This window comes from Chanos chanos, chromosome 3, assembly GCF_902362185.1.
Source record: "Chanos chanos chromosome 3, fChaCha1.1, whole genome shotgun sequence".
In the NCBI taxonomy this organism is placed as follows: domain Eukaryota; kingdom Metazoa; phylum Chordata; class Actinopteri; order Gonorynchiformes; family Chanidae; genus Chanos; species Chanos chanos.
In genome coordinates this window covers 40,934,959-40,951,863 of record NC_044497.1, presented here as the reverse complement: position 1 = coordinate 40,951,863, position 16,905 = coordinate 40,934,959, and the positions used below count along the sequence as shown (strand labels likewise).

Genomic DNA, 16,905 nt, shown 5'->3' with positions numbered 1-16,905 from the left:
AGTGAAAATGTGAGCATTCTAGAAAAACAGTCATCCTTTGCTTAAAAGAGGTATTTATTTAATCCATTATTTTAAATTTAATCTGGTAATTTGCTCTGACGAATCAAGTACTACAAGGCAGCGTCTAGTGAGACAGTTTGTCAAAGACATTAAAGGCTAGAGGGCTCTCTCTCTACTGACCTCACCCAAATGCAAATGAGTCATGACCCAAACATATCAGTGGAGACAAGCAGTTAGGCAAGCCCTTTGCTATCCACGAGGGAGAGATGGCGTTTGCAGACTGTAATTTGGTAGATTACCTACAGCACAATGGGATAGCCTCACTCTTTATCACTGTTATCACAGCGACAGGTTGTCATTCTAATGTGATGTTTTTCTGATGCTAATTACGGCTCTTGTCTCAACTGTCACCAATCCAATCATTTGACTTGGATAAAATTCACTCACAGATGCACACCCACAGACACATATGTGGGTCTTTCACAGTTCTCTTTAGGTATTGATTTTAGAATGCACTTGCAAAAGAAGCTGCTGAGACAATTTTAATAAATGCTGGTCATGAAGAGAAGGAAACCACACATAATTATGAACTGAACACATGATGAAATTTAAAACTCTCTGTTCTCTGAATGCGAAGAAAGTCTGAGTTCCCCTCCTTGTATGTTAAGACAGTAACTGAAAAAACATTCTCAAACATTTCATTGCAATTAATTAATAAGCTTCAATAATATTAGTCGGGTCTAATGAACAGGGAGGAATAAATGAGAACCAAAAAGGCCAAACATTTATTACCCCTCCCTACTCTATTCATGTCCAACTAAATGTAATCAGTACATTATTGCTCTCTAATTTTTTGACATCACTTAACTAGTGCACTGGCAATGTACGGCTAGGTAATTAATTCCCACACCACATAAATAAGAAATAACTGAGATAATTAATAGAAGCCAGGAGTAACATTATGAATGACATCATATTTTAATTTGTCCGTTTGGAGTGTTACATCGGTGCAGCGAGACGGCAGTTAACACCACGTCAGACATACAGAAAAAGAGGAAATACAGAAAACTTAAGCTGCTGAATTTTTGTTCCCCCCAACGATACATTCTTAAGTACCGCATAAATATTCGTCAGGTATGTATGTAAATTCTGAAGACCAAGTACTTACATTGCCCATTCCAGCTTCTCATTTTTGATTGAGTTGTACAGTGCCTAGAGAAAAAGGAAAGCAGGGATAAATTAGCTGTATTGTAGACATCATTCAGTGTACCCACCAGGACTTCCACACAGACAGTTCACAATTTATCAACAATTCAGCTTTAATAAATGATTGAAATAAATTTCTATATTTCAGCCCGTTCCTGATCATACTCCCTAAAATAAGAATGGTCATTTTACCACTGATAGTTAAGGTATCCACACATAACAGAAATGATCTGTTTTAAGTGACTGGACCAGCATGATCATCTAAGAGCCTAAAATCAATTTTTAGAGCTCGTCACTAAGTCCAACCGGTCAAATGGTAAGAATGTAAATAAAACCCTACATCATAAATTGCAATAATATGTGTTAATCTGAACAGTGAAACAGTTAAACACAGCATTTGAAATAAGACTACAGAGGCTGTTAACAGATCCAAAATGATCACAACATATGAGGCATGCTTCTTATCAAGGTCTTATGACATATTTGGCATGATACCTTCTTTGGACAGCTTTGACCATTTAAGACACTAACATAATTTCACCTGGGAACAAAATTAGATATCGTTCAGACTCTGTCTAACTCAGCATTTACAAATGCAAATACATCATCTTCATTACTCCTCATATTCTAGGGCCAGGTGGAATAGCTAAAAAATCAAAGGTATGATTTGAATTATGGATGGTAATGGCTCAGATCATAGTATGACAATTTTTGCTAATTACATAAATGTTTTTAATTTAAAAAACAACCAAAAAACACAGTTACTTGCACAAACAGCAGATAATGTTTTTCTCCTCGTGGCAAGACCTTAAAAATCCAAATTATGCCCGAATAATGGAGGAGGCATTTCTTTTGACTTCTCATTCCCACTTGGTTGTGGATGGGGATTAGCTGCCCCTGCTGTCCTCCATCTCTCTACACAAAAATCTTTGTTTATGTAAAGGATTCAAATCCTCTTCATCTTCCAAATACCTGGCATTATTTGAGCTGACCATCTTTCTCCACAACAAAGTGACAATAGGTAAAACAGATGTCTTATTTGGAATGGATACCATCACATGGCAACAGATCCACTGCTGTATGTTCCATATCTGTTCGCTAAGTTTCTGCACTGAGCCATCAAATCACCATTACTCTATCAGGTGAATCAACCGGGCTCTCTTTTTTAATGTTTATTGGCTGCTAAATTTATCCACAGGGCGTCCTTAAAGGGGGTGTATAACTAAACATTCTGGGAAAATTCTGTGTCTTGTCATATCCTGAGTATAATGTTAGATTTGTGAAATTACTTTGGCATCAATTTATGTTATTCGGCTTGTTAGTAAAAAACATTTCTAAGTTGTAAAATATATTGCGAAATATTTCTAATAATTCTAAATAATCACAAACCATGATAATTTAGCTAATTTTATGTTGCCTTAAGGCACTTTACACAAAACAAAGGAAATTATGCACGCACATTTTATACATGCACATATTTGTTCTCTCATTCTGTCATGGAACAAAAAAAAACATCATGTTGCCTGATATAATATATTAATTCCTAATTTCTCTTGCGCCCCCCACTGGAAGCAATTAGTATTTACAGATAAACAAAATGCAACATAGTGAAAAACTGAAAAGCTTAATTCCTATCAAAAATGGCAAGCGACCGTGAATTCCAGAAATAGTTTGGACATTTTTCCAATAACCCAATACATCAAGGTCAGCAAAATAAATAAATAAATCTCACAATCTAATTTTCTTATCAGAGAGCTTAATGATAGTAAGTACTGACAGTGAGGTAATGGGGTTAGATTTTCCGATCAACTGTGAAACTAAATAAATATAAACATGGAAAGAGGACCAAAAAATCTGAAACAAATGAGTCCAGAGTTAAAATCAGGAAAGTTAGAGGTCAAAACACAGGGACATATGAAAGTTCCCTCATCATGTGAGCCAAGCAGAGCCACATCTGAATCAGTAAACACAAATCCAGTCATGCTATGTGAATAATGTCTTATTACTATTTGGTGCAGATTTACAATCTCACGTCGACCAAAGTAGATTCAATGTACTTGAGACACTGTATAACAGCAACGTTAATCCATAAGAGTCTACTGTAAGACAAAGAACAGAAAACAGTGCTGCAGGCACATTCACAAACATTTGTGCATGCGCGTGCACACACACACACGCACACACACACAAAAGCACGCACGCACGCAAGCCCGCACAGACACCAAGTCAGCCTCAAATTACATGCATTTCAAGAGGCAGCAGAATCCTCGCTGAGAGAGATGAGACACATTAGCAGACAGTGCTAATGGTAAGCAGAGGAGTGATTGGTGCATGTTAGAATTTGTTACAAATTACATATTAAACTGCCATCAGTCACAAGAGCCAAGTGAGAGAAAATCACAGTCTGTGGCAATGCTTTGGAAAAGCAAGGCGTCAGACTCATACTAGCTCACAACTGATGTATTTCTCTTAGTAACCAAGCAAGGAGAGGAATCAGTCACACAGATATCCATCACTCCGATAAGCCCATTGCTGCCTGTCTCCGTAAACTGGCAAGGAGAAATTCTCCACCAAAAGACACCAAAGTACACTAAGAGCAATAGATAATATAGTGGGGTTTTTTCTTTTTTTTTTGACAGTGATAGCAGAGTGTACGGTATTGCAGGTACATCAAAACACTGAAATCACAACCTGAACCTAACTCAATAATAAAAGGTTCCCTCTAACAAGTGGTTACTTACACAGGCATTTATCACTGGCTGCTGTAACAATGCATGTACCGTGTTAGTGATTCAAAGAAACACAAGACTGTGGGCAACGTTTCGTAAAACTAGCTGTACAAATTTTCAATTTCTCAACATCTTCATCCTTAACAATTTTGACATGCACAAAATGCTGTCAGAAAAACACACATCTTAAGTGATTCCTCTTCATCAGAACTAATTCCAGCCAATACTTTCCTCTAAGGCAAACCAAACAGGGTTAATGATTATCGAGTCGGCATAGTATTTACCTTGTCCTTCTTGTGTTGTCCAGAGGAGAATTCAGTAGAATTGGACACTTTCAGGGACTTGGAGCGATGCTGGGGCTGACGCCTGACCGACTCCTCCCTGCCGTACTTGACCGAGCCGCTGGCCCGCATGCGGACCTTACTGGTCCCCTGAACACTGTTTACCCCAATCATATCCTATAGCTACAGCAGTACAACCACACAGCAGAGAAGCACCGTCCCAGAGCCTGGCAGTGGCAATGTAGGATGGCTTAAGATGGAAGAGAGAGCTTTCCGAGAGGCAGGGCACAGAGAGAGCGCTTTTAGACACGTCCTTCTCTTCAAAGCACCAGTAGCACTGCCCTCAACAGCATTGCTCCACTAGTGTTTTGATTCAGAGCAATAGTTCCCCTAGAAGCCACACGTCAGTGACTGGGAGTTAGAGAGAGAGAGAGAGAAAGAGAGAGGGAGAGAGAGAGAAGGAGAGGGAGGTAGAACAAGAGAGGGAGTGGGTACAAAAAAAGAAGAAGAAGAAGAAAAAAAAAAAAAACAGGGAGGAGGGAGTGGAGAGCCCCCTCCCCTTTGGAAAGAGCCAATGGTGAGAAGCAATTCATTTATATTCCAAATAGCAACACCACAGCTCTTGTGATGCTGAGCGGCAGGCTCATTAATGTCTGCAGTGAGATAGCCCACATGTTGACAGTGCAGAGATCCATGCATCAGCTGTACACGCACGCATATACACACACACATTCACACATTTGGCAGTATCTCTAGACTGATACTCATGCCCTTGGGAGCAAAACTAGTACTATCAGCAACATCTGCAATGCTCTACATGTACAGAGAAAGATTCTCACAAAAAATAAGTACAATAAATATAGAGCACTTCTTGTAATGTTACCAACGTCATACTATCATAAAAACATACCACATTATCATAGGGTTGTCAAAACAAAAAAATCACAGAACAGCGCATTAGTAGTAAAACCAGATGCTACATTAGTTCAACCAGATGCTACAAGTAGTAGTGCAACCAGATGCTTGTTTGCATTTGTAATAACTATGATCTGTAATCAATTGGCTGTTTCTGATAACAACAATTTTAAGAGGGCTTTGGAAGCTAAAATGTACTACATAAAATTGAAATTTTTGTTTCCTTACCATGCTTTGACTTTGGCTAACACTTCAGTTTGACTCTTTCATATACAATCCTAACCCAACTGTACACAGAATACAACATACTGTTTACTAACGCTCAAACCTATTTTCTTCAAAATGTTGAAAAGAATGAATTCAACGATTCTATCCTCCAGTAATTCACAAAATCAGCGTGATCCACAGCACTGTAATAAATTAATGTTATTTGACCAGGACAGCTGTATCTAAATGTGCCCATTCTTAAACCCGAGATATAGCATTTATTGTACAAATAATGGGTTAGAAATTCAGTAAAACAGACACAACTGACCATTTAGCATTTATTGACATTTAGTCTAGTCAACCTAATTTAAAGATATGAAGCAATGCAGAGATGGCAGATAAATAAATAAAATAAATTAAACACACATATGGAGAGTGGAATCGTCAAAATATTCAAACTGATGGGCAAATGGATTATTGTAGGGTTCATTACTGTTTGTTTTCCAAGAACAAGCAGGCTTAATAAAATTTTGGCAGTTATAATCTATCCATGGCATGGTCCTGAAATCTATGACAACTAATCAGAAATGATGCTGCTGTTGATAAGTTACTTCAGTGACTTGACAGGACATTGAATTCACTGCATGAGAAAGTTCACCACCTAACAAAAAAACCCCCATTAAACTGGAGTGTGTTTGAGCATGGCAAGTTTTTAAAGAAAGGACAAACGGACATAATGATTCCTGGGCAGACAAAAGAACCAGGACAATACATCCAAATCTGAAGCACCTGAACTGAAGATAACTACTGGGCTAACTGTAAAGCTTTCTTTTATGCTAGGAACGTTAATCATCCTCGACTCACATTACAAGTCCAAATAACGTAACAGATACCTGATGAGAAACGGTGGTGACTTCACAAGCCGTCTGGACAGTGGGGTGGACAGGTTGGTTGGTTAAGACAGTACAGTCACATGCCAAACAATATGCCTTAATGTGATCAGTGAGCCGCTAGCCCGCTGCATCATCGTGCCCATCTGTCTCTCTGCTGTATGCAGGAAAGAACCTGCTTCTGATCCACAGCTCCTGGCATCTCCTCCAGCAACGTGCATCAAATATTTCACAGTGTATAGGTTCAAAGACACACTGCTCTAATACCACTACTACACTGGGACAATACAGTAGCCTTGAATAACGACATCAAGGCTTCTGTGTTAAAACAGCTCTGAATGATTTCACTGGATGTTTCTTCTGAGCAATTTAACAATACACCCTTGAAATACCCTCTAAAAAATCTTAGCAGTATCATAAAAAAAAGGAACAAAATAAAGCATACTCCATTTTACAAGGATGTTTCTTTGAAACATTAGGAGTACACCCAGTAAGCCAGTCAAATAATTCATATGCTGGCACTGGCTCATGAGCAATTTAGTAAATTAATATTGTGACATGTTCTCCTAGACCTCACAGGAAAAAAGCAAAAAGGCATCCGCCTGCATTTAATAATGTACTAACTAATGCACTAAGTAAGCCCTGAAAATGTGAGTGAAGCTCATGTGTCCATTATTTTCATCTTTTCAGTTAATAAGCATCCCAGATGGACAGTGACATTTCAAATTAAGCATCACTAAATACGTCGTCTCCGGCTGAAAGAAGGCCAGATGCCAAACTGACCCACTGTTATGCAGTCCATATGTACCAGATAGCTTACATCACAGCCTGACACTGAAGTGTCCAAAACTAACCATTCAGCATTAAAATGATGCAGCAATAGATTGACAGGATCATTAATGGAGTTAATTAGCTTTAACGTGACACAGCATTTTGGGTCTGTTGCAAACACAAAAGACAATGTTACTCGTCGAAGTGACATGGCAAACACATGAAGTTAGATGTGTGCTTGAGCTTAAATGTAATTGCTTTTTTTAGTGACTTGTACCCCTGAAGCATTAAAAACTCCAGTAGAAAACAAAAAATAAAAGGCAAACAAGATGAGGGAAAAAAAGACGGAGTATGTGCTTTATATATTAAAATACATTTGGGTGATTTACAGATACCTTGTAATATCTAAAAGGTCATATTTTATTTCATGCCTTGATTGATTGGAAATTGCTCTAGATACTTCAGCGTGCTGGCTGTCAGCCCAGTGTTTGAGAAGAGCCACCTTTTGTTGTTATTCTGATGCCTACCACAGAATCATGTGGGAGGGCTGTGTGTTTTTTGTGTTAGCACTGAATGGTTCAGGCTGCCTGTACTTGAGCATGTGTAAAATAATTCAGTTAATAAAATAACAGAAAATTCTAATCTGTTAATAAATAATGAAACAACCTTGGATTTACAAATATGAATCACTTTGATACATTTCTTCAAGCAACCTCTACATCTTCCAGCCTGATCGCGCATCTCTCATTTTCACTGTAAAGCTGACCCAAGAGAAAAACAGGACAGTGTCGCAACACCAGGCTCAATAAAACATTCTCAGTCTAATCAATCCTGATAAACCATGGCCAAAGCAGAAGTTTTTTTCTTCTGAAGAGGATATCTTAATAGTAGAATATTGAGGGTTGCCCCTTAGACAGTAAGTACAGTACACGTACAGTAAGTGCTATGATTCTGTCCACATTCCCTTGACAAAGCATTGCTTTCAATGTTAAACAATAGGCATATACAGTACAAACAGCAAAATGCCTGGTAACCTCTACTCACACTCCTTTCACATGCGGTAGAGATTTGTTAAAAAATGACTGAATGATGTTAAAACTATACATACTATATACTCTCTTGGTTTAAATCAGTACTGACAGTAAACGCTTACATCTATCTTTTCACTCTCTTGGACAATTTTGAGCGTAGATGTAGTCACACATCCATGCATGCTGCTTCTGGGACACATTCTCACCTCAACGGGGAGTTTTTCAGCTCGTTCCAGTGGAGATCTTTGAGTATCTCACTTCAAGTCACACGAAAAGGCTTCCAAAATTTGCCTGTTACAAGCACATAATTCCACTATTTCAGCACTTGACACGACATAGTAGCTGCTTGTCTCTGTAGATTTTTGACTTTTAAAAAAATCTAGAGATGAGAATTTAACAAAGGATCTGTCACAGTCCAATCAAAGAAAATCAGTGGTGATTGCACTGCATTACTAATGCTGTAAAGCTAATTTATATCGAGTCACTACAGCCTATGATAAGATATATATTACTACCTTGAAAAAGGAAGATCCTTTCAGAGGACTATAGGTAACATTGCCTTGTTAATACCAAAGAGGTAAAGGACTCTTCTGCACTGTTGATGAGCCTTTTGGATGAAAACAGCATCAATCTCAAAAGGCACTTCTACACAAAACAGAAGCAGCAGCTACATGTACAATGCAATTGCGTCAGTGACTGTATAATCTATAAAAATCACATATTAGTATGTATAACCTTTACCCAGCCAAGTGTGAATGTGTGTGTAGGATGATATCAACGCTCACAGCCAAACCAATCTCAACGTAGCATACGATGAACTGAGCAAACAGACAGAGGTCATTCCTCACTGCCATTGACTCACACACACATACATACACACACTCACTCCAGCTTCTTCACATACATCAGCAGTCTATTATTCAGCCACCACTCCATGTATGCCATTATCTGTAGCCAAGCATTCCAGAAGGTATCTCTACAGGCTACATACCCATCATAAAGTATACTACACAGTGTACCTGACCAGCCCAGCAGATCCAACAGCCCCTTTATAAATGTCACATCCAAAGTGTGCCAATATACAAGGAGATACCAACATATTATTTACCTCTTCTACTCACCGACAGATAGTCAAGGGCCGGGCATTTGCATAGCACACATGCATGGAACACGTCAGAGTGGCTTTGTGTCGTTAAATATATATGGGTAAATCAATCACTGTATGACAGTTGCCATCCCAGTACGGAACACCATAAAGAAAAAATGGTCCTCCATCTACAAGCATGACTGGTGACAACAACTAGTTGTTAAATGTCTTTCAGACTGAATCAAATCCGTCTAGGACGTTAGAGATTTCATATTTGGCAGCGGCGACCTCAAAGGTATTCAATAACCATTGAAAAACAGATTAAAGGGATTAGCAGGATTTTGCTGGCTTATTCTAAACATTGTATTCATAGACCTTATGCCCTGCAGTCAGTGAGGGATGTTCAAAGAGCCTGAATGAAACATGCAGAGATGTGACTTGAACAAGCAGCTATGTGCAGCTAAATATTCACACTTGTTGATTTAACCAGTTATGACATGGGTGATCTGAAACATGGCAATGTGACCTGAAGGCAATTACATAGTCAAAGGAGCAGAGCAAACAGGCAATTTAACCTGCAGTGACTAGTCTGAGAAATTATCAACAATACTGATAGTTGAGTGCTTCACTTGCCATCTCTCTCAATATGCTGGTTTGACCACCAGTGTTCTCACATTACTTTCAATGATATTTCCTTTCCAAGAAAAAGAGATCCCCTCCCCCTCCCTAAAAAAGTCACCATAGAATGTGTTAAGGTTTCAATGAATGGTTGGTCTAAGGAAAAAGAGAAATATAAGCAAAGGTGTAAAGGTGTAAAATGTCTTTACAGTCTATGTAAAAATTGTATAATTTGTAACATTCAGAAATCTTAACAGTGGAATACTGAGGGTTGCCCCTAAACCGCACAGATGGAAAACCTTGTCCGAGAAATTTCACAAAGTAACAGTGTGTTCCTTCTCATAAAGCAACCAACATCCAAAGAAAGCTGCCTAGGTCACTGGTGTTGTATCTTGAGATAAATTGTTTGACCTTTGAATACATGCTTTGAGATGGAGACACAACCAGGAACGAGGCTATTTCACCTACATCCATTCTGAGAGTTGTCACTCAGAGAACTGTTCTGTATTTATAGTCCTGTCAGAGGATATTGATGGGTAATGTGACCATCACAAAATCACTTCTGAGAGATCCAGCCATCAGATGAACTGTGCTACGGTATCATTGGTAACACTTAGACATAAAAATGCAAAGTAACACAGCCTAAAGCAAAATAACATTAAAGATAGACCTAATTTATGAACTGAAAGGTAAATCATGTGTGAATAACAAATGTGTCATTCACAAACTCAGCCACAATCAAAAAACCAAATGCTTCTTTGACTGAGAACAAAAATGGTCCTTGGTCATCAAAATAAAGCAACCACAACTTTATTTTTAACTGTGTACAAAGTATTTCAAAGTGTGCACCAGTTCTTGTTCAAACACCTGCTACAGTGACTTCAGAACACATGCTGGAACTGAACTTCAGAGGATCCCAAAACGATGGTGTATTGTTTCTCCCGAGAGGCTTCTGATGATCTTTTGAAGATTGATCCTGTACACGGCACCCATGCTCTAAACAGCTGTTAGCTACCTTTGATCAAAATAGAAATGTCATTTCAGAACTGGTGTCTGATTACTCCAATGCAACATTCATGTCTCCTCTATTTTAAAGGTCAGTCTTAGTACATCTCTTTGTTCATGGAAACAAACACAGGGGCTTTGGGAGGATATGGACCAAAGCCAAACTCCTGTAAAAACATTCTCCCCTGATATAACACGCAGGTGAAAAATCCTGTCACTTTAAGCTGCTGATGAAGCGCTGCAGTGCGTTCAGGGCCACCACTGCTCCTGACGCGTCTTATGTCTAATTGTCTGATGGCTGAGCATGGACTGTATCCAGCCCGGTGCAAGGCCGTGGACATCAGTAAACTGTTTCTTTGGAAGCGCTGACCATTCAAATGTCTAGTACATCTTGTCACAAACGATACATTTACCAAATTTGGACACAGCTTATCAGGCCAGCGGATGGTGTTGTAAGCATCACCTAGACAACCACAATCATAATTAGGTTAGCTTGTAGGGATGTCACGAGAACCGATACTTCGGTAGCAAGTCGATGCCAAAACTCTGAGAATGTGACGGTGCTCATTTTTCTACAGTACCGTAGGTACAGGAGGTGCAATCCGTGTCGATTCATCTAAAAGAAAAACAGTAAGTCGTGTATGGAAGTACTTCGCGTTTCAGGCAGATCATCAGGGATTAATAATAAATTCACAAAAACAAGTGTGCCAAAGTGTTTAGTTTTTGGTTTTTTTTCTTTTACAGTGGTATCGAATTGGGTATTGAGAAACGTGGAGTTTCACTGGTGTTGGTATCGACTGCTAAATTTCTGGTATTGTGACTTGCCTATTAGCTTGAATTCAGTTCAGTGGGCTAGATTTATACCAGAGATCATAAAATGACTGGCACATGCATACACTGACACATTCACATACAAGCACACACAAAGGTCAACAAAATACTTTGAAAAATCTCTCCAGACAACCATCTGCTTAGTGCTAATCAATAGCCCATAGGGACAGACTAACTTCCTGTTGTGCAGAGACATGGGGTATGTATAAGAATTCAATTAGGCTGAGAGTTTGGGGTCAACTAAATGTCATGGAAACTAAAGCTAATGGTAGTAGGATTTTGAGCAACATAACAGCTACACAGCAATCTTTTCTGGCAGCAGTGCAATACCTCATCTTGTTATTCGAGGGTTAAAACACATGTCAGTGACTGGGCTATTAACATATTAACTGTCATAAAGTGCCACAAGCACAGCATCTTCCATAGCAACTTCAATTCACAAGCACATATTTATTAATATGTCAGTACAAGTTTCATGAGGACATGTAAGATTCCTTCACTTACCAAGTTGACAACAGACACACTGCAGACTTAATTACACAGGAAAAGGAAAAAAAAAAAAAAGGAACACAAGATGATTTATTCAACAACTTATTGAAAGAGCTCAAAGTCCTAGTGTCCTTGGATGATGAATGGAGAATAATCAGACACAAAATATTAAACCTTGAAAAATCATAAAGAAATTTAGATTATGTAGAGTCATGGAGTGTGATACTGAAATAATGACAGTGACCCAAGACCATATTAAGGAAACCACTGCTAGTTAAGACTGCATCAATACGAAATACAAACCTGACATGTTTACAAACACCCATAAACCCACAACAGTACCACAACATATCTAATATGATTTTGGACTTATTCACGTGGGACGATGGTCTAAATTACAGTATGTAACTGAAGAACATGGAGAAATAGGATATGTAACACAACAGCAGAGGCACTGTTTAATATTGCATGAGATAGGTCACATATTTTTCCATATATATCTTCCTGATTGGCAGCGAGATAGTCTTTAGTCTAAAAGCTGCCTGCCTTACTTGTCCAAATCTAATATGGAATGCATGCCATTCTATCCTCTTTCTGACACCGATATCCCTCTGTTTGGACTTGTGAAATTTCCCAGTGCCACCGTTTCACTGAGTCAACAAAACCCTATCAAAAGGGAAAAATTGGGTCAATGCTCATAAATTGTTACTGCTGTCAACTTTGTGGACTGTACCATAACAAACACAACTCAAGTGGGTTTCAAGCAACAAAAAATGTCAGTTTCCCTCAATGACAGTCTCTGCTGAGCTTGTAAAATAGTATCTTTATACCAGAAGATGTCTACCAAAGAAAAGATATATGCATTTCATTTTCTTCTTTGCTATCAAGCTCACAGAGCCACGCCTCTCATAGAAGCACATACCTCTACTGTATTTTTAAGAGTTAAAATGATCACTCATGAAAACATTTCCAGTTTAGCATCAGAAAATAACTAAAGAAAACAATTCCAGCACAATGACAAAATATCAACAGTATTTAGTTAGATGATGTGACACTGGGAGACAGCAGAGGCTTGACTGATTTTATGAGGGGCTGATTTTGGATGGTTAGATGAAACGATGACTTGGAACTTAAACAAGAGTGTCACTGGGCTCTAAGCAGCAGAGGAACAGCTGGCTGTGCCCTGTTTGGCTCTATCACTCACAAAAACACTGAGGACATTAGCAGACATGTGTGGCTGCACTTCCCTCTCAAACACAAATCTATGCGCCAGCTCTGTCTATCTGCTGTGTACATATGAAAAGCTTGCTCCATTACCATCTCTCAATCAAAGAACTGAAACCACAATTAGCCCGAGAAGAGAACTCGATAAGTAGACTGGATTAGTATGTCAGTTAGCATATGCAATTCAGGAAGTATAACTTTACATATAGCATATCTGGCAGAGAACAATCTTTGGGTGACTAGTGAAATCTGTCATCACTGGGCTTCCCTGAGGCCAACTGGAGAGGAGTAGAGCACATGAAACAACACACAATGTGAATCTCCAGGACTCAGAATGGACCGCTCTCTGGTTACATTGCCTGAAACATTAATCTAATCACTTGCATGTTACTCCCAACAGGTGTATTGCCACCCAAATACATCCAGGAAAAAAACAGTAGTTTAGTCTGCATAATTACCTTGATATAATAAGAGATATACATATTCAAATGCAGTTGCAACTAGGGTAATAAACCCTAGGGGTAAGGCATGTAATGGTGACAGTCTGGGAAAGACATCAGAAATGTCACTGGACCTTTTGTTACACTTGTTATACATACAATTATAACACAAACAGCACTGTTTGTGTTGCAGTTTCTGAGTCGAGACTTGCCTCTGCAGGCACAGGAGCAGTCACTCAGCATGACTGTGGTGTTGTCAGGTGAGGCTGTTAATGGTGGTTAACAAATCAGGTCTCAACACCTCTTTTTGGTATGGTGCATTTGTATCTGCATTTACACATGAAAAGTGATAAAACAAAAGGACAACATGACGTGAGTAGTTTGTGAAGCGATGTTTCTTAGGTCACATATTAGTTGATTTTATACCTAGAAGATCCACTGAAAATATTAATCATCTAATACAATAATGACTGTATTGGTTTGGGGTCTTTCCTTGGCAGTCTCCTCTAGCACACCTGAAAGACTTCTGAGCAGCCACACTGATAATAAACTCTCAGCTCAAGCATATTTGTCATCAATTTGCTGTGGTTCCTGCAGATGCTAACCATGAAGCTTGAAAGGACATAGCCATCCATCAAAATACTTTGAGTGCAGCCAAAACTGCCTCTCTGTAGAAAACGAGTGACAGTCATCCAAGGACCAAGCAATCTAACCCTCTGCTTATTTATAATGAACTCTGAATGAAAATACTTTATCGCAATCTCGTTTTCTCCAAGGGCTGGCTGTACTGAGCTTGTTCTTGCACTTTGTCCACCACAAAATTATTTTGCGATATGAAAAACACGCTCATCGCCTAATTTGACAAGACTCACTGGATTAAGGGTTCAATCAAAAAGTTTGGACAAATTTTAAGAGACTGTCTGTAATTGAGAGAATATTGACTGAGTCATAATCTTATCAAACCCAAGATCCTGGAAGGCTTTTAAGTCCCATGAGATCTGCCATGAGCATGTAATGAAAAGCCTAAACCACAGGGCTCACCTAAGCAAGCAGCAGATGCCGTGGCAAAGGCAGAAGAAGGGTATTTCACTTTGCTGGAGAGAGTCATCATCCCTACCTGTTGGCCATATCCGGAGCCAAGTAATACCATTGCCAAGTTATTGTTCAAGCATGACCCTGCAGCGTGAGAGGTGTGTTCATTTTATTAAACAAGTGGGTGGTGCTGGGGTGAATTATTTAATTATTTATTTGTTCTGAAAATGGTCTCTTGGCAGAGCAAGCTCAACTCTGTTTTCCTGAGTAATGGATCTTATGCTCAATAGTGTTGTGTTCTGGTCTATGAGAGCAATGCTAAGATTTTTGCTGAAATTAATGTTAAAACCAGAAAAATGACAATGACCACTACCAAGGGCTGTCTACTAGGACGGCCATGAACCAGCAATGGTTTTCTGATGGCAGTTGGAATGAACAGTATTTTTCTTGTCGCTGGCAACAAAAACAATAAGCAAAATATTTTAGAGTATTCCATCATAGTCACTTGTCAAACACTGATCAAATGTCTCTTTGAAAGCTGAGGATTTTAAAGGTTGAGTCAAAATTCATTCTTCAAAATTTATCAACATTTTGAAGAACTGTCGATCCAGATTAACTTAAAATGTTACATATGTCAATATAGATCAGCAACAGTATAACCTAATACTAATATTTTTTACAATACATTATTATTATTATTATTTTTGTTACACTATTAATATAAAACTTTAATATTAAATAGTAACAGTTTGATAACAGTTAACAGCACCTGTTAACAGTACCAATCTCAAAACCAAAATCTGTTTCTCGTAGAATCATGCGAGTGAGAATTAGCTCCTTCTAGCAGGCGTTCAATTTGTTTGTGGGGTGGATAGTATAACACTCATCACGGTCACAGCTGCCACAATGTTTGTGATACATGGTAACTGATCCTAGGAGTCTATTGTCTTCTTACGGCCTAGTGTCCCCAAGACCTTTCCCCTGGGTTCCAATGTCAACATCTTACAAGTAACTGAGGAGTAGAAAGTGTTTGTCCTTCGCTTGTAACTTATGTGGAATATCAGGTGTACAAATATCAGATTGTTGCAGACTGAATAGCCAAGACCAGCACTTCTGCAAAGCCCTTGAGATCAAATGGTCAAGGGAATATAGCGCCTGAGCATAGCTCTTTGTGCAACCTCGTCTCACAGAAGGCTCCATTTTCAAACAACAACACTTAGCCTACTCTAATCTACCCGTCAACCCTACCCATCTGAGGTGGTCCCATCTTATGTCATCATGGACCTTCTTTAGACACTAAACCCTAGCCAGATAATTTCACTAGGTAATGCGATAGGACTTACCTTCAGCAGCTCTCGGGGGAAATCATGCCCTTCGTTTAGCCCATCCAGGTTATTGATGAATTCCTGGCACGACATCTTTTTCCCGATATTCTGCAAGGTGTTGGAAACATTTATTACATTGATAATGTGGCAGGACAGCAATGCATCACCCTTGCAAGGCTTTATTTAACCCATCAGCGACATACTGTCTGAACTCATGGACCGGGCAAGTATAGCTGACAGTGAGTAGAGCAGGCCTACATCTCTGGCCAAACATATAATGCACTCTAGTAGCATGAGTACATGAAGCATTTTCATTTCAAAATCATGAACATGACTGTTGCACACTCAAAGCAACATCAATAATTCAGTCATAGCTCTAACAATGCAATCCATCAATACAATCTAATCTGAATGGACAGAAGCATCATAACGACATGGAGGATATATTATTACTCATAGAGAAAATGTATACAGCTCAACAACGTGCAAGTCATGTACTGGTTGGGTCACAGAGCATTTTGAACTGAGTACTGTCTTTAACAATCCTGGACCAATCAATTATTTTAACCTTGTATTATTCAAAGATATAATGACCAATGAAACTAGTGAAGCATTCACTGAAAACCAATTCATCATAACTGATGTGTTCCTACTGAAAGGCTATTAGACTTGCCTTGGAACATTTCACCATTGCAAGCTATCTTTTTTTTTTATTCCAGACAGTTTTTTTTTATTCCAGACAAGCTTTTCAAAACACCATACAGATTCTGCTTAACAAATTCAACAAATATTACATGTATGCAAACATTCATTCACTTGTGTCA

At 38.8% G+C, this 16,905-nt stretch overlaps 1 protein-coding gene across 1 annotated transcript in view; it reads right to left on the bottom strand.

The window, feature by feature from the left end:
* Positions 1 to 16,905, bottom strand: part of LOC115807519 (PH and SEC7 domain-containing protein 3-like) — a 57,620-nt gene that overhangs the window by 15,498 nt on the left and 25,217 nt on the right. Inside the window, exons 7-8 of the mRNA XM_030768543.1 lie at positions 16,100 to 16,189; positions 1,169 to 1,212 (exon numbers count right to left, since the gene is read on the bottom strand). Coding sequence (XP_030624403.1) covers positions 1,169 to 1,212; positions 16,100 to 16,189 — 134 coding nt within the window. The remainder of the gene's footprint in view (positions 1 to 1,168; positions 1,213 to 16,099; positions 16,190 to 16,905) is intronic.